Below are 18,469 nucleotides of genomic sequence, written 5' to 3' on the forward strand. Positions count from 1 at the left end.
GGGTTGGATGAAGTTGCTCATCAGTAGAAGGTGGGAACTGTCAAATGGGGGTCTTTTGCTTATCAGAGAATTTGGGCAAGAGCAAGAAGAACAGATCTTGGAGGGAGAAGGAGACAGGGGTAGTTAAAGTGTCTGGACAGTGAAATTAAATGTGTCTAACTATGGATGGCAATTCAGAAAGTACCATGATGGACAAGTTTGGAAGCTATGTAATCACACATGCTCCAATTTTGCTGAAAAGCTCGCGGATAGTTTTCCTGAGGTTTTAAAAGTTGATCCCCACATTGTTTTCCTTGACGCTTGAGTTTGTTTTATTCTGGATTGTTTTATTTGATATTTTAATGTGTTTTTAACTGCTTTGAGATTTTTTATTTAGAATATAAAGTGCTATAGAAATTAAATGACTAACAACAACAACAACAATAACAATGAAAAACTTGATCCCAGTGGAATGGTGTCTAGACATTCCGTTGGGGTGACCCAACGGTGATTAGCTTATATACCTATCTGGGTTTCTATAACTGGTCCTCCAGGGGTTTTTTATGAAAGCTCCCATCATCCCTGACCATGGCAGTGCTGGCGAGGGCTGATGGGCATTGGAGTCGAAAGCAGATTGGGGAAGGCAGATCTGGTTGTTGTTGAACTTTAGCTCCCACCAACCTCAGCTGCAGGATTGCTTGAAGCATTGGGTCATGAATTCACCCTCCCTTAAAGGCAGCCCCAGAGCAGGCATTAACATCTCTCCTGCTGTGGCCCTGGCCTCTGTCCCAGAATGCCAGGTTCTGAAACCACCTCTACTTGGTTTCTGAAATTTCTGGGACGTTGCCCACCCTCAATACAGCCAAATATTATTTTCCCAGCCTTTTAAGGGTTAGAAACTTGGTGGTGATGGTGGGTTGTTTTTAAATGAAAACTTGGGGTTGTATTCAACTAACTTTTTTAGACCAATTGAAATGAATGCCCATTAAGTATGATGAGTCAATTCCATGGATAGACAAACTAAGGCCTGGGGGCCAGATCAGACCCAATCGCCTTCTAAATCCGGCCCGCGGACAGTCCGGGAATCAGCATGTTTTTACATGAGCAGAATGTGTGCTTTTGTTTAAAATGCATCTCTGGGTTATTTGCAGGGCATAGGAATTCATTCATCTCCCCCCCCCTCAAAATATAGTCCAGCCCACCACATGGTTTGAGGGATAGTGGACTGGCCCCCTGCTGAAAAAGTTTGCTGACCCCTGGAACTCTTTGAGTAAAAGTTAATTCAGTACAACTCAGAGGTTCACTGAGCAGGAAAAAAAGGGTTCCCTGGATTCTGAATTTTTTTTTCTTACCCTTTTGCAAAACTCTGGCATTCACACATCCCTGCTGATTGCTAATGCATTTCTGTTCAGCCACCTCCTTTCACTGAAGACGCTCAGTGTTGTTCTTACAAAAAATTTTTTTCCTTCCAGTAGCACCTTAAAGACCAACTAAGTTAGTTCTTGGTATGAGCTTTCGTGTGCATGCACACTTCTTCAAATACACTTGAAACAGAAGTTGCCAGATCCCTCTATATAGTGAGAAGGTGGGGAGGGGTATTAGTCAGAAGGGTGGTGGGAATGGGTGATTGGCAGATAGCTGTGATGAGCCTGTTGACGACTCTTAACGACTGCAATAGGTCTTACAGGAAAAAGCAAGGGGTGAGAAGGTGAAAAATGGCTTTGTCATGTTGTTCTTGTTTTTGTACAGTGGTACCTTGGGTTACATACGCTTCAGGTTACAGACTCCGCTAACCCAGAAATAGTACCTCAGGTTAAGAACTTTGCTTCAGGATGAGAACAGAAATCATGCTCCGGCGGCACGGCAGCAGCAGGAGGCCCCAGTAGCTAAAGTGGTGCTTCAGGTTAAGAACAGTTTCAGGTTAAGAACAGACCTCCAGAACGAATTAAGTATTTAACCTGAGGTACCACTGTAGTAACTTGGCCACTCCACTCCACGGGAACCTGGCTCTCAGTTGCATTAATTGTCCAAAAGGCAGGGCAGAGAGACATAGAGGGCAGCTAAGTACTCCTGTCTGTTTGGGAGCAAGTCAGATCGGAAGCGATATCTCAGATTCCTATGGCCATCCCTTCCTCCCTGGCTGTAGCTCGTGGCAGCGCATTGATGGAAGATGAGGTCATCTGGCACCAGCCAGGGCGACAGCACAGGCAGTGCCTGAGCTCTGTTGCTTTTTTTATTTCCCCTTCCCAGGCTGGGCTGTGAGAGCTGCCCATGCACCTCTCAACACAGTTTGGAGCCTGGTTTCTTCTTGGCCAGTTGGAGGAGTGGAGTGTTAGGAAGTGAGATTAACCCCAGGGACTTCTGCTATAAAAAGACTTACGAGCAATAATGCTGGGAGGAGTAGCTTAAGCTAATGAAATCTGTCTGCCATGGACGTTAAAGCCCTACCCCAGCAAACAAGGAGCCTGGAGGCTATTTTTGGAGGATCTGCCTTGGGTCCTCTACAGCGGGAGATTCAGAAGAGGCAAAACGAAAGGAATTCTTCAAAGAGAAAGTACTTCTTTTCTCCGTGCGTAGTTAAACTGGGATTCACTTCTGCAAGATGATGTTGTAAACAAAAATTGCCCTTTTCCCTTATGGGGTATCCAAGAGCCCATGTAGAGTACTTACATAGGTTCCCTATTGGTAGGAGAGAATAGCAGAGGCCAGCCAGAGAATATTGAGAAGCAAAGCAGCTAGTAAGCTTGATCTTTATTGATCTGTTGCAACAGGGTGCTCCCCTCACCCGCAGGAGAGAGGAGGAACCCAGAAAAATGGCGTGCAAGGCCTTATAAAGACTTTTGAAATTGCCACCCTGTAGATCAAGACCACCCCCAGAAACATTATACATACATCACAGAAGGGGTGTAACCTAAGACCACCCCTCAGATACATCATACCTACATCACAGAAAAGGCTGTCTAAACAGAAATTTGAATGTTGTTTTTCTCCTGTCCTTGTTTATCTCCTGTCTGGCATGTTACTTGATTGGATTGCCTGGGTAGCCTGGCCAGTCTTTTGTAATGATAAATACTTAGTTCCTGGGCCATGTCACAGGCTCACACCCTATTCATATCTTAAATGTGCCCTTAAGACAGGATTTGTGAGGAAAGATACCATGGGAGATTTCCCACTTTGACCTTGCAGAGAAAACATTTGCTCAGTTTAGGAATCAAAATGGTTCCAGGTCGGTCTTCCTGTGCTGATCTATGTACGTGCTTGGTTGGTACACTTATGAACATTACCATATATCTAAGACCATAAAATTCCTATCACAATGATGACTAGAGCTAGGCAATATATCAATACATTGCCCAAAAATGGTTTGCAGTCCATATTGTGATACCGGTTTCATAATTTTTGACCTGGCAATATGTTGCGAATCATCATGTGCGTGTGTGTGCTGTGCAAAAATCACGATGCATGAAAAACTGTGAAGCCAGCCAGTGCTTCGACATAGCTTCCCTAGGCATCTGTTTGGCCTCTATGAAAACAGGATGCTGGAATAGATGGACCTAATTCAGCAGGCTATTCTAATGTACTTAAGTATACACAAGTACTTCTCCACAGAGCGCATAGTTAACTATGGAATTTGCTGCTCCACCAGGTGTGGGAAACATTTGACCTAGTTATTGTTGCTGTTATTTTATTGAATTTACATACTACCCCATACCTGGAAGTCTCAGAGCGGTTCAGAGTAAAGATAAACATAAAAACTACAACTTACATAATCAGAATAAAAAGAACAACCCAATAATGCCCCCCCCCAAAGAGCCACTTTTTGAAAGGGCATAGGATGTCAATCAGAGCAATCAGAGGCCTGGTTAAAAGGGAACATTTTTGCCTGGCGCCTAAAGGTGTATAATGAAGCTGCCAGGTGAACTTCCTTGGGGAGAGTATTGCACAGATGGGGAGCCACTGCAGAGAAGGCCCATTTTTGTGTTGCCACCCTCCGAACCTTTCATGGGGGGGGGGTCACCGGGTAGGGTCAAATGGGAAGAGGTGGTCCTTGAGGTATTGCAGTCCTGAGCCGTTTAAGGCTTTATAGGTCAAAACCAGCACTTTGAATTGGGCCCGGAAACTAATTGGTAGCCCGTGCAGTCGGACCAGGGTTCTACTTGTTGCTGAACTCCTATCAGCCCCAGCAAGCATTGCCAGTTGCCAAAGATGATGGGAGTCAGAGGCGCCATCTTATCAAGACGATTGAGGGGGCCCAATGTTTTTTCCCCCTCTTTTCTCGAGAAGCATTTTATTTTAAAAATCTGATTTAAATAAAAAAAAAATCCTTTTTAAAAAATCATTGATTACATGATTACAATATAGATAAGGGTGGTCCAACATGCAAACCACAGTTTTTAGCGGCTCTCCATCTCCCCACCCTCTAACTCCACCCAGGGCAGTATGAGCAAGGCCGGTGGAGAGCGTGTGCCACAGCCAAAGGCTCAAGCTACTGCTGCTGTTCCTCCGCCACTGCTAGAGATTGTTGGAGCCGCCAGGCTGTGCTCTTGGGCCAGCTTGGAGCCTGGCAGCATCCCTCCAGAGCAACACAACTTCCCAGGGAGCAGGTGATTTGAGTGCAGACAGTTCCAGGACACTAGGAACTGCTGCAGTGGGAGCCATCCTCACTTGGAGTTCGTCTTGGCTGGGCTGCAGAGATATAAGCCACCTAGCACCCCCAGGGCTGGGCTTCAGACGGCCAGGGCTCATTGAGCTGGGTGCTTTGGGTGGTCCCTTTGGATGCACAGCCATCTCTGAAAGGTTTGTGGGGAGCCTGCGGGGGGGGGGGAATCCTGGGGCACCAGATACCATGGGCTGCCTCCCTCCCTGTACCAGATTTGATCTTCCAACTTTGGCGCCCAGTTGGTGGTTTGGGGCAGGCATGGCAGCCTCTGGCCCAGGGACTTTGGGGGAGTGTAGGGACGCGGGTGGCGCTGTGGGTAAAAGCCTCAGCGCCTAGGACTTGCCGATCGAAAGGTCGGCAGTTCGAATCCCCGCGGGGGGGGGTGCGCTCCTGTCGCTCGGTCCTAGCGCCTGCCAACCTAGCAGTTCGAAAGCACCCCCAGGTGCAAGTAGATAAATAGGGACCGCTTACCAGCGGGAAGGTAAACAGCGTTCCATGTGCTGCTCTGGCTCACCAGATGCAGCTTGTCACGCTGGCCACGTGACCCGGAAGTGTCTGCGGACAGCGCTGGCTCCCGGCCTATAAAGTGAGATGAGCGCACAACCCTAGAGTCTGGCAAGACTGGCCTGTTCGGGCAAGGGTACCTTTACCTTTACCTTTACACCCCCAAAACCCTTCACCAATGGCAGGCAGGCAAGATGGTGCAAGCTTACCGCCTAGGCACTGAGGTTGCCATGCCTCTATCTTAGCAGCAGCCACCACTACCACTGCTGACCCTTCTTCTGGAATTCTTTGTCAGGCAGACTGCTGTAGTTTTCAGGGGGAGTATTTTATAGCTAGGCTGCAAAATCATGAAGTGGGAGAGAATGGAATTTTGGTACAGATAAGAAGTGCAAGTGTAGGTGTGTGAACATGTTTCAATACAGAAGAACTCAGTTTCTTTCTTTTTTTTACAATGCAGATAAGTCTGAGCTTTAGGATTCACCAATCGGTGTGGAAGAGAAAAGAAATTATATATTTATACAGTGGTACCTCGGGTTAAGTACTTAATTCGTTCCGGAGGTCTGTACTTAACCTGAAACTATTCTTAACCTGAAGCACCACTTTAGCTAATGGGGCCTCCTGCTGCTGCCACGCCGCTGGTGCACGATTTCTGTTCTCATCCTGAAGCAAAGTTCTTAACCTGAAGCACTATTTCTGGGTTAGCGGAGTCTGTAACCTGAAGCGTATGTAACCTGAAGCGTATGTAACCCGAGGTACCATTGTATACTCTCACTCAACTGTGAATACTATAATTTACGATAGGGAATTCTAATTCCATGTGCAGCCAACTTGTAATGGTCACATTGTGAAATACTTAGCACTACACACAAGCCACAAAAACTACATCACACACTTTGTACATATGAAGCATTGCGCATATTTACACTCCAAATAATTTGTTGTTGAACAAGAATTTACATACTAGCCATCTATCGTCAATTGTGATACAACAGAAAGAAGCCTACAAAGAATTATACTGCAAGGTTAAGAGGCAATGGAAATAAGAGTTCCAAAGAAAGTAACTAGACATGACGTAATTCACACAATTAGCAATTATGTTAACCATTTTCCCCAGAGTAAATAGCCATGCAGTAGGTGGGAGATCCAATTCAGGTCTGCAGCAGGGTACCCCACCCTCCACCAGGGTCCAGATCCAGATCCACCCTCCTTGCCTCCCCATTACTCTAGAAATAAGCCTAATCTGAAGCTCCGGAGGGCTACTGGTGCAGTCAACGTTGCGCTACCGTGCACCGGTAGCACAGCACGAGGCGGCTTCCTAGCATAGCTGTCAACTTTTCCCTTTTCTTGCGAGGAATCCTATTCGGAATAAGGGAACTTCCCCTTAAAAAAAGGGAAACGTCGACAGCTATGCTTCCTAGGCGATACCCCTATTTAAAAGGGCGCCGCAAGGTCTCTGGGAAAACGTGTGCAGAGGCCGCCGATCAACATCAACCATGCCGCCGGCCCCCCGACGACCGAGGCCTGGTTCCGGCAAAAGACAGGCCGCTCAGGAGCCCTATGAGCAGCGCGTGCGGTTGGGTGGGCGTGGAAGGGGACCCGCAACTCTGATCAGTGACCGGCCTGAGGGGGCCCAATGTGATGTTGCGATGAGCCGAACTCCCTCTGAACATTGAGAGGGCCCACCCCCCTCAAAAAAACATGGCCCCCACTGAACTGCTTCAACCCTTAGGTGTTGGCGTGCCTGATGGGAGTTGTAGTTCAGCTACATCTGGATGCCCAAAGGTTCCCGACGCCTGTGAGGATGCTCCCCCCCCCTAAATAATCCCTAGAAAAACAGGCAGGATAAAAATGGTTTCTGGGGATTGTTTTTGTTCTATTTCTTAGCACATGCTGTACCATTGAGCTGTGGCCCCTCTCCAAATACAGTGGTACCTCGGGATAAGTACTTAATTCGTTCCGGAGGTCCGTTCTTAACCTGAAACTGTTCTTAACCTGAAGCACCACTTTAGCTAATGGGGCCTCCTGCTGCCGCTGCTCCACTGGAGCACGATTTCTGTTCTCATCCTGAAGCAAAGTTCTTAACCTGAAGCACTATTTCTGGGTTAGCGGAGGCTATAACCTGAAGCGTATGTAACCTGAAGTGTATGTAACCCGAGGTACCACTGTATGTTTTCTGTGACCCCCCCCCCCCCACTCCTGGACACAATTGGAAATGGGAACCTCAGACAAATCAGCATCCTGACCCCCTTGGTATTTATGATTCAGAAGTGGTGGGGAAGAGGGACCTTCACTACAAAGCTGCTGCCTTCCACTGATTCACTCTCTTGGTTTTCCAGGTGACTTCTGTGAAGAGAACAAGTGTCAGAACGGAGGAACTTGCCTGACCGGCATCACCGAATCTCCTTTCTTCTGTATCTGTGCAGAAGGCTTCACTGGGATTGATTGCAACGAAACCGAGAAAGGTAAATGTGGTGTTTGGAGCGCTGGGTTTATCGTTAGAACTTAAGCAAGCAGAGGATGGTTTATGGTGATTATTAATATAAATTTATAGGCTACCATTAAGCCGTCAAAACGATGTGCATAATGAAAATGGAATACAACACAAGCTCTAAAAAGAGTAAAACCAACTTGGGATGAATGCTCAATAGTGAAGTCGCTTGGAGGAGCCCAGAGAGGAAAATGCAGGATAGGTAAAAAAGGTTAAAAGCACCTCTGGATGGTGAAGTCCAGTCAAAGGTGACTGTGGGGTTGTGGAGCTCATCTCGCTTTCAGGCCGAGGGAGCTGGCATTTGTCCACAGGCAGCTTTCCGGGTCATGTGGCCAGCATGACCAAACCGCAGAATAGATTGGGCATTGGGTAAGGGACTGATCTGACTCCTGGCACAAGTTCTGCAGTGGTCTCAAAATCTCTCCACCTTGGGACCCCAAATGCTTACTGCAACAATGGCAGAGTTAAAATAAGTGCAAGCCCATCAGTCCTGCTAATTATGCCATTGTTATTCCATTGCACTTCAGAATGCTAATGACATGCACATCTCATTTGTTGGGAAAGGATATTCACATCCCGATTGCCATTTGCAAACCATCAGCTGCTCTGACATACATGATTTCTTTAGAACATAAGGAGTGTCTTGCTGGATCAAGCTAGTGGCTCATCTAGTCCAGCACCCTGTTCTCACAGCGGCCAACCAGATTTCTAATGAAATTGCATGTATGTTGGGGGCGCTGATAACTCTGCAGGTGGTGGTTTGTCGACCTCCTCTTGCATAGTTAAATCTAGCAGGGGCTGTGAGATGTCCTTGTTTGCATCTGATTTCTCTTTCTGCACCTCTTGTTTTCAGGTGCCTGCCACCCAAACCCCTGCCAGAATGGGGGCGAGTGCCAGGTGGTTCCCAACAGGGGTGACGTCTTCACCGAATACCTTTGCAAGTGCCCCTCGGGCTATGAAGGCAAACACTGCGAAAACAGTGAGTGTGAGATGTGTCTTTGGGAAAGCTGCAGCTGCAAACGGAAGAGCAGCTCGCACTGGCTTGAAGCAAATAGCCCATCAGTCTGGTACCCTATTTCCAGCAGTGGGTAGCTACGTGCCTCTAGGAAAGCCCCCAAGCAGGGCAACAGCCACCTCTTGCAATTACATCCATGTTTATAGTAGGCAAGATTATACATTTATATCTCTCTTTCCCTCTAAGGAGCTCAAGGGCGGTGTGCATGGTTCCTGCTCTTTCCCCATTTTTTTTCATAATAAATTTTACTATTTTATTTTAAATTTCAATCCAATAATAGCCTCATTATAACAGTACCAAATTGTAATACAACTACTAATACCGATGGTTCAAATACCAAATTCTATAATTTAGGTGGCCTCCCGCATGCTGGATGGTTTGATGATTTTCTTTTATTTCTGCGTTCCAAAATCTTATTAATTTCAATTACATTCCGGTCAAAATAATAATCCCTTATACAACAGCTGCAGTATTAATAACTTCTATTTGTGTTGACCAATAAATAATTTATAGACGTACAAGTGAGGCACTCAAACGATATCCTTGTTCTTCCTGTGTGTGGCAATTCTGTCCCTTCTCTTTCCCCATTTCACCCTCACAAGAACCCTGTGAGGCAACGAAGGGGGAGATGTTGTGACTGTGGCTCAAGCTCACCCAGTTAGCTCCCTGGCAGAGTGGGGATTTGAACCCTGGTCCTGCAAGTCCTAGCCTGACATTCTAACCAGTGCACTAAACTCGCTGTTCATACTCCGTACTCTTCTCTGCGAGTCTGTTGTTGATGGCAGATACAGCTTCAGCCGGTAACTGTTACAGCTGTTCAGCAAAGAAAATCACAATTTATCTGTCTTTTGGCAACTAAAAGTAGCATCGAAGATAGGAAAAGTACAGTGGTACCCTGCCTTATCTTCTGTTTGGCCACAAATGACCTTCAGAGATTTGCAGTCTTAAGACATGGCTGGCAAATGCAACAAAGCTTTCTTTTATGGCTTTCTTTTCGTTTATAGAGTTTATATCCTGCCCTTCCTCCCCAAGGAAGGCAGGGAGGCAAATAGATATACAAGAGAAAAACACATCAAGCCAATTCTAAAACGGACCGAAACATTCTAGCAGCAATTACAATTTGAAGCATGCTTCCATCCAGCAATCTTGAGGTTGCTAGGAACAATATTCTTAAGCCATCAAATGCCTGGGTATTTAGTCAGACGGGGGTCCTGATTTGGCTGCATTGGGGGCGAGCAACTCAATTCTTCTTTCCTTTTGGCTGTAGACATGAACGAATGCTCTTCGCAGCCCTGTAAGAATGGAGGAACCTGCTTGGATCTCAGTGGGGACTATGCCTGCAAGTGCATGCCGCCCTACCTGGGGAAATCCTGCCAACTCCGTAAGTTCCTGCTCCGTGACAGATGTGGAGGGTGGTAGTGATGAAATGACCAAGATCCGTTTAGAGCACAGCTGGTGAATCATTGGTCCTGCAAATGTTGTTGGGCTAGAACTTGTAACATCCATGACCATTGGCCTTGCTGGTTGGGCTGTTGAGAGTTGGGATCCATCAAGATCGGGGGTGGGGTGGGATGTCTCCCATTTGTGATCCAGCCCAATAGTCTGCTTCTGAAAACTAGTGGCTGGAAGACCCTGGGGAAGCTTGCAAACAGGTTGATGAACTGAAGTTTATTTGCTTACACTGATATCTGTTCAAAGAGCTCAAGGCAACATGCACTGATTATCTTCCCACCCTCGAGTTTATTCTGTGAGGTAGGTTAGGCTGAGAAGACTCCAAGTGGCTCAGAGAGCTTCATGGCTGGGATGGGATTTGAGCCTGCTCCTAGTCTGTTTTTTTTTTATTTAAAAAAAAAACATTACGCCAGCATTTTGTATTCAGAAATATATAGAAGATTGTGTATACGCAAAATAAAATTCTGCCCATGGATAACCCAGTTTCTGCATTGTTACCACCTGTATACATGCAGAAATCTTGCAAAATTCTATAAGCCAATAGTGAGCTAAGGTGCCCTCTGCATTGTGAAGCAGTCATGGCTTCCAACTAAGCTCTAATCTCTTGGAGTGCAAATAAAAAGAAATAAATATAATTTATATATATGTGTGTGTGTGTGTGTGTGTGTGTGTGTGTAGACACACACACACACACACACACACAAATGACCTACCTGTGCAATGCCCTACACTAGCACTATGCAGTAGAATGAAAGACGAATTCTTCTGACTGATTTGCCCTTTCCAGATCAGTGCAGGAACCAAAATGCAGCTATCCTTCGCAATGTTCACTTCTTCACTTTTCCAACCAAAGCGTATGCGCAAGAATGTGTACCTTGGGGGGAAATGTGTACACAAAAATGCGTCTGTATTAGAGAAAATAATGCATGCAAATTCTACATGTAGTGGGAAACGGCTTGCAAAATGCATATGAAGCAAAAGTGCTTTCAGAAATGTATGTTGGGAGAAATGCATTTTTTGGGGGAGAGGGGAAGATTGCAAGACTGGGAAAAAAGACAAAATGACATTTACAGATTCAACCACCGCTACAAGAAAGCCTCTTGAGTGTTCACCACCGTTCCTTACTCTCTTTTAAACTTGGGTTCCCGCTCAAGCTATGCCTGCCCAGTTCTCGTGAACTTCCCTCACATTTACACGTCAGAGATAATTAACACGTAATTGTCTTCTCTGCTTAACTTAATTTAAGCATGAAGTGATTGAGAGTCTCAGTCCCCCAAAAGCTCCTCTAGGACTTATTTTCATGATGTTCTGCTTCTTGGTGACACTTTTATTGCATAAACAAATTAGACACTTGAAGGGAGATAAGAACTAGAAAAACACATTATTCTGAATAACCCCACAAAGATATTTCCCCTCCCATCTCCTTGAGGGCTTCTTTGCTAGAAATAGGGAGCAGGAGCCATTGGCTTGAGAACAGCATTCCTTTGAGGTTGAACCAGAGCTTGCACCCACCTCCGGTCAGAGATCAGGGATCTTGCAGGCCCCCAGGTTCTCCAGCAGCCAAAGATGGCATATGTATGTGTGCGAGATTAAATTATATACATTTATTTGTATATAGCTATCCAGCCATCCCAAGGACCAAAGTTTGAACCATATGAAAAGTAACACAAGGCAACATCATAAACAAACTTATAATGCCATGTTTCCCTGGCAGGTTGCAACATGCTTCTTAAAAAGGGAGGGGATGTTCTTCTTGTTTAACAAATGTTAAAATAAAATAACACGGTATGGAATAAATTGAGTGCATGCAGATCTGAATAAAATTCTATAAAAGCACAGAACAAAGTCTCTGCTTGAGACTTTGAAGTCTCACTTTGCTTCATATAGACTGATAAATACTTCACAGCCAAAAAGTCTGATTCTCTCCTACTCTTTTGATGTGGCAATTCTCTCTGTGTTGTTGTTGTTGTTTGCAGGGTGCCAACTCTCTCTCGCTGTGTGTGTGTTGTTTTGCAGAGTGCAAGAGGCAGGTCCCTGCCCCAAGGAGTTTACAGTCGAAAAGCTGACACAGGGGAAGAAACTGGGGAGGGGAGGCATTTATTAACAGGGAAGCAATATGCGATGGTTTCAGTGTCTTCTCTCCCTCCTTCCCTGCCCTCCTCCCTGTGGTCTTGGTGCCCCCCCTCCAGGATGTTCAAATTTGCTCGGCATGGAATCAGGAGCCATTTCGAACACACAGCTCGCCGCCTCTTCAGTGCACTACGGGTTCCTTGGCCTGCAGCGCTGGGGGCCAGAGCTCGCCCGCCTCAACAACAAGGGGATTGTGAATGCCTGGACCTCCAGCAACTATGACAGGAGCCCTTGGATTCAGGTAATGGTGCGCTTGGAAGCAGCGAGTCCAATGTGGGCTTCAAAACGTGGGAGGCCAAAAACTAAGCAAGGAGCATTTGTCCATACTGGGAGGGCCAGGTGGAAACAGGCCTTTGATAGACTGAGTCGATTATGTAATAATGGTGAATGTGCTGTTACGGTTGAGGCAGCTTGTTTGAATTATAGAAACATTAATGCGACTTCCTTTTTATGGTGTAATGTATTTTAATGCAAGTTGCTTTGATACCTTCTTAGGTTACAAGTGACCAATAAGTCTAATAAGCATAGCTTGGATTGTGTTGCTTTCATTGTTTTTAAGGCTGATGTTTTAAGGCTCCTTTGGGAGGGAGGGATATAAATGGGAATTAAATAAATAGAGAAGGGTGGGGGTGATAAGAGAAATGGGTGCTTCAATGTTGCTGTGCTTGTTTCTGTGACTCCCAGCATGCTGTTGGGCATATAAGCCACACACAAAACATCTGATTAGTCACAAACACACACACATACAGAGATGTTTATCCAGTTTCTGCCTGCTTTTCCTCACCCCAGGTCAACCTGATGAGGAAGATGAGGGTCTCTGGCCTTGCCACGCAAGGGGCACGCCGCGTAGGCCGCCTGGAATATGTCCGGGCCTACAAAGTAGCCTACAGCCTCGATGGGCGCGAGTTTGTGTACATTAAGGATGAGGAGCAAGATCATGACAAGGTGAGCAAAGCGGGCAGGTGCTGCAGCTGTGCCTGAAAGGTGGAGAAACAAAAAAAAGTGGATGGTAAGATGGTAACGGTAAAGGACCCCTGGATGGTTAAGTCCAGTCATAGGTGACTATGGGGTTGCGGCGCTCATCTCGCTTTCAGGCCGAGGGAGCCAGATTTTCGGGTCATGTGGCCAGCATGACTAAACTGCTTCCGGTGCAATGGAACACCGTGATGGAAACCAGAATGCATGGAAATACCGTTTAACTTCCCGTTGCAGTGATACCTATTTATCTACTTGCACGGGTGTGCTTTCGAACTGCTAGGTTGGCAGAAGCTGGGACAGAGCAACGGGAGCTCACTCTGATGCAGGCATTCAAACCGCCGACCTTCCGATCAGCAAGCCCAAGAGGCTCAGTGGTTTAGACCACAGCGCAACCTGTACCCCTGAACGATGCTGAAGTGCTTTATAAAATAATTACCTTGTTTTTCTTAACAGCAGCCTCCCAAGGTAGGCCACTAAAACAGCACCTTTGTTGTTAGGCTTGGCACCATCCCACAGCCGCTTTTTGTAGTTGCTTCAGATGCTGATGCCTGCCCCACGACCCACAAAACTGGGATTTTGATTGGTGCAGAGTGGCAGTTGCTTGAATTTCCCACAGAGCTCCTGATGTACAAAGGACACATTGATTTCCTTGCCCATTTTCCCCCCTCTGGCCGTTCTCCCTTTGGCCCCTGTATGTGGCCTCCAGAAGGTTGTCCATGAGGGGATCTGGCCCTTAGTCTAACCCCCCCCCCAACTCTTGCCCTAGAGAATGATTAAATTTAGCATGTGTATTTTACTTACTTTTAGTAAACTAAAAACAGTGGGGTGACTCCCATGCTAGCCGTACTCCGAGTAGACCCATTGAAATGAATGGACCTAGGTTAGTAATGCCCTTTTGATTTCAAAAAAGTGCTCTTACCATGACTAGCATCGGATGCCTTAGTATCTATGTTAGGCAAAGTTGCACACAAAAAATGGCCTGGATTCATAAGCTGGACTGTAGGAGGGCCTCCCGAGATGGGCAGTGCATTGGACAAATGCCTTGCTTAGAAAAAAATGGGCTTCCTCTCTGCCACCGGCCCTCTTTTCCATTGAAGCGCACCACCTTTTGCTACAAAAAAGGAACAGTTTTGAGCACAGCATACATTTTTAGTTGCAATCGTGGAAGAATCCACTGTGATTGAAACATATCTGAGCTTGTCAAATGGTGTTGCAAAGAATCTTATGAGCGGCAAGAAATTTTCCATGAGGACTTAAAAATTGCCTTTTGCAAACTAAGGTGGAGAAGTGAATTTAAGATTTGAGGGAAAAAAACAAAAACCTGAGACAAACTGAAATTGGCAGGTGTGCCTTGAGGGCTCTCCTGCCCTGCCCTCCCTGTTTCCTTTAGATTGCTGCAATTCCAGCCTCTCCCAACCATGGAAGAAGAAACATTTTAGCTCTTCTCAGAGAATACTAATGATGCTTAATTCACTGTGCTGAGCCTGGTGGGGCCTTACTTGTCCCCATGCAGGTGTTGAGGAAGCTATGCTGAATATTTGGAAGTCCAGAAGTTCTTGTGAGTTTTTCTGCAAGCACCGACAAAGCCCCCCTAAGCGTGATAATCAGAAACACATTGCATAGTAGCCATTCCTCAGACCCACCCTTCCTCACCCCACCTTAAACGTTTTCTCTTGTCCCAGTGGAAGCCTGATAAAGGTACATAAGAGTTGATTTAGCTTCTGCATGAAAGGGGGGGGAGTTGGTGTGGGGGGGGGGTCCCAGCACACGAACAGCCCCCACCTCACCCCAATTAAATAGCTGGTTTAAGCTGTTCTGATTATACTTACAACAAGTTTGTTTCGTGAGCTAGCAGAACTGTTTGAGTTGGTATCCCGCAAGACAACAGAGGTTTAGGACCAGAGTTTTCCTTCTCCTATATATTGGCTCCCTCTGTTATTCCTGCAAGCTCCAAACTCCTCTATAGTAGAAGTAGAAAGAACATAGGGAGCTGCCTTAAACTGAGTCAGACCATTGACACATCTAAAGGTAAAGGTAAAGGACCCCTGGACAGTTAAGTTCAGTCAAAGGCGACTATGGGGTTGCAGCGCTCATCTCGCTTTCAGGCCAAGGGAACCTGCGTTTGTCCACAGACAGCTTTCCGGGTCATGTGGCCAGCATGACTAAACTGCTTCCAGTGCAATGGAATACTGTGACGGAAACCAGAATGCATGGAAATACCGTTTAACTTCCTGTCGCAGTGGTACCTATTTATCTACTTCTGCTGGTGTGCTTTCAAACTACTAGGTTGGCAGGAGCTGGGGCAGAGCAATGGGAGCGCATCCTGTTGCGGGGATTTGAACTGCTGACCTTATGATTGGCAAGCCCAAGGGGCTCAGTGGTTTAGACCACAGTGTCACCCTCATCCCTTGATACATCTAGCTCTGTATTGTCTTCACCGACTGGCAACACCATCTGCCACTGAGCTACAGATTTTCTGTTGTTATTTCAACTTTCCTCCACTGAGTTCAGGATAGTTTGCATAGATGCAGGTCACCACACGTAAAACTTGCTAGAAGTGAGAGCTGGATTTGAGCTCACAATCTCTGTCAACAAGTGCCAGCATTCTAACCATTCTGCCATGCTGCCTCTTTGAAGTAGCTGCCTAAGAAGATGTCCCCTTTAGAGAGCAGATGTAACTCTAGACCAGGGGGTGTCAACCTGGTCCCTACCACCCACTAGTGGGCGTTTCAGGATTCTAGGTTGGCGGTAGGGGGTTCTACGGCACAAGCTGAACCCTCCTTCCCTCGAGCACTGGTGGGTGGTAAGGAAATTTTACCATCAAGAAAGATGCATTAGTGGGCGGTAGCTATAAAAAGGTTGACTATCCCTGCTCTAGACCATCAACTCTGTTCCTAAGGTCTCATCCTTTCAGTGTTGCCCTCTCTCCTCTGGCAGGTTTACACCGGCAACACAGACTATGAAGACACGGTGACCAACCTCTTCAATCCTCCGGTTACGGCCCAGTACCTCCGCATCTACCCTGTGATCTGCCGTAGAGCCTGCACTCTGCGCTTTGAGCTGGTTGGCTGCGAAATGAATGGTAAATGCTTCCCATTGGTCTAAGGCCACTGGCACCGTATGTTTAAAGCACTGCGATGCCACTCATGGCTTCCCCCAAAGGATTCTGGGAACCAGGAGTGGTTTACCAGCCAGTCCCTCTTCCCAGGGAATTATGGGAATCATAGCTCTGTGAGGGGAATAGGTAACGGTAAAGGGGTAAAGGGACCTCTGACCATTAGGTCCAGTCGTGACCGACTCTGGGGTTGTGGTGCTCATCTCGCTTTATTGGCCGAGGGAGCCGGCGTACAGCTTCTGGGTCATGTGGCCAGCATGACTAAGGCGCTTCTGGCGAACCAGAGCAGCGCACGGAAACGCCGTTTACCTTCCCGCCGGAGCAGTACCTATTTATCTACTAGCAGTTTGACGTACTTTCGAACTGCTAGGTTGGCAGGAGCAGGGACCGAGCAACAGGAGCTCACCCCGTTGTGGGGATTCGAACCGCCGACCTTCTGATCGGCAAGTCCTAGGCTCTGTGGTTTAACCCACAGTGCCACCCGCATCCCGTGAGGGGAATAGGGGTCTCCAAATAAATCAACACCACAACAAACCACAGCTCCCAAAATTCTTTGAGGGAAGCTGTGACTGTTTCGAGTAGTCACATAGTACTTTAAACGCATGGTGCGAATGTGGCCTAAATGTCTTTGGTGGTGGTGGACTTTCTTGCATGGATAATCAGAGGGCAGCAGCACCCTGGAGAATTTGACTTCACTGTCCTTGCCTCCATGTTGGAATTCTTTTTCCTTAATCTGGTTTGGGTAAGCCAAAATTTCAATGTAGGTCTAGGGATGGGGGTATAGGTCAATGTTGGTTTCTCTGTTTCTCATTTTTCCAGTTCTAAGTTCAGTTCTCCACATTTGCACATCACTTTGTGAACTTTGTTTTTAAAAAAGAAAAGGTCCTCATGAAAATTCATTGGCTTTTCATTGTGAATTTTCCCCAATATATACATTTTTGCAAAGCCATCTCTTCTAATACAATGGATTTTGGTATATTATTTTCACTAATATATTTTCACCCTTTACCCTGACATATATATTTTTTGCTACGTTACTTGGCTGTGGAGAACTGCAATTCAAAATTTGGAAAAATGCAAACTTTCCAAGGGTAGCTGTATGTTTGGTTTTCATGTTGCTTTGGAAAAGGCAAACCAGGTATGCTCACCTTAAAATGTGAACAGAATTGAATTTCACCCCTGTCCCCATTGCAGGTCACCCAAATTGCCCTGGGGGAATTCTTCAGGGTTGAAGCGGTTGCCTTTGCTGACCTCTAATTTCCAAAATCTGTTGGCACTTAACTGTGAAAACTGGGACTCTCAGATTGGCCACTTGGGTACTGTGGATAATTGCCAGCGCTGTCTGCTCTGTAAAGAAACATTTAACATTTCTGTGCAGAGGCAGCCCAGATTTTGCACTAAAAAAGGGCCGAATTTACTACCTGTTTTTGCATGACTTCTTGCTGTTTGTATCATATTTTTAATCTGGCCTTGTTTGGGCCACGGAGAGGGGAACTGAGAATCTTTCTCCAAGTTGCTGGGAAGCTAAGAAAAGACTAGACTTGATAAGCAGTCCTCACTTCTGAACTTTAAATATGCATCTGCCTGGCTGGGGTTTGATGCATTGCTCTGTCTCCTCTTTATGGGACAAGCTCTCTGGGATAGCTCAGTTGGTAGAGCACGAGACTCTTAATCTCAGGGTTGTGGGTTTGAATCCCGTGTTGAGCAAAAATATTCCTGCATTGCAGGGGGTTTGACCAGATGATCCTTGTGGTCCCTTCCAACCACAAGAATCTCCACCGTTGGGCTTTGCTCAAAATAGTCATTTCCAGTTTGATCTTGGAAGCGGCCCCTTGGTGAGGACTGGCCTGGTAGGACTAGGCTTTCTTTGGCTTCCCTAACAGTGATGAAGTCTTGGTTGTTGGGTCCTGTTGTCCAGGCCAGGAGGTCTCCCTATTGCAGTGGTGCTGTCAGGGCGGGACTTATGGGCAAACGCCTGGGGTCCCCAGAATAGAATGAGTAGGTGGGCTCCCCAATCCAGGAGGGCTGGCTTAACTAGGGCTGCCATACGTCCGGGAATTGGACTGTCAAAATGGCGTCTGGGTGGATTTTTACCAAGTCGGCAAAATGTCCTGGAAAACCCGGGTGTATGAGATTACGCTAGTAGGA

General features: G+C 46.5%; 1 protein-coding gene across 2 annotated transcripts in view; it reads left to right on the forward strand.

Moving 5' to 3' along the window:
• The window catches only part of MFGE8 (milk fat globule EGF and factor V/VIII domain containing), a 33,755-nt gene that overhangs the window by 7,484 nt on the left and 7,802 nt on the right, over positions 1-18,469 (forward strand). For both annotated transcript variants that reach the window (XM_053365338.1, XM_053365339.1), the window contains exons 2-7: positions 7,480-7,605; positions 8,485-8,610; positions 9,914-10,027; positions 12,288-12,469; positions 13,018-13,173; positions 16,144-16,288. In XM_053365338.1, coding sequence (XP_053221313.1) covers positions 7,480-7,605; positions 8,485-8,610; positions 9,914-10,027; positions 12,288-12,469; positions 13,018-13,173; positions 16,144-16,288 — 849 coding nt within the window. The remainder of the gene's footprint in view (positions 1-7,479; positions 7,606-8,484; positions 8,611-9,913; positions 10,028-12,287; positions 12,470-13,017; positions 13,174-16,143; positions 16,289-18,469) is intronic.

This window comes from Podarcis raffonei, chromosome 14 (assembly GCF_027172205.1).
Source record: "Podarcis raffonei isolate rPodRaf1 chromosome 14, rPodRaf1.pri, whole genome shotgun sequence".
NCBI lineage: Eukaryota > Metazoa > Chordata > Lepidosauria > Squamata > Lacertidae > Podarcis > Podarcis raffonei.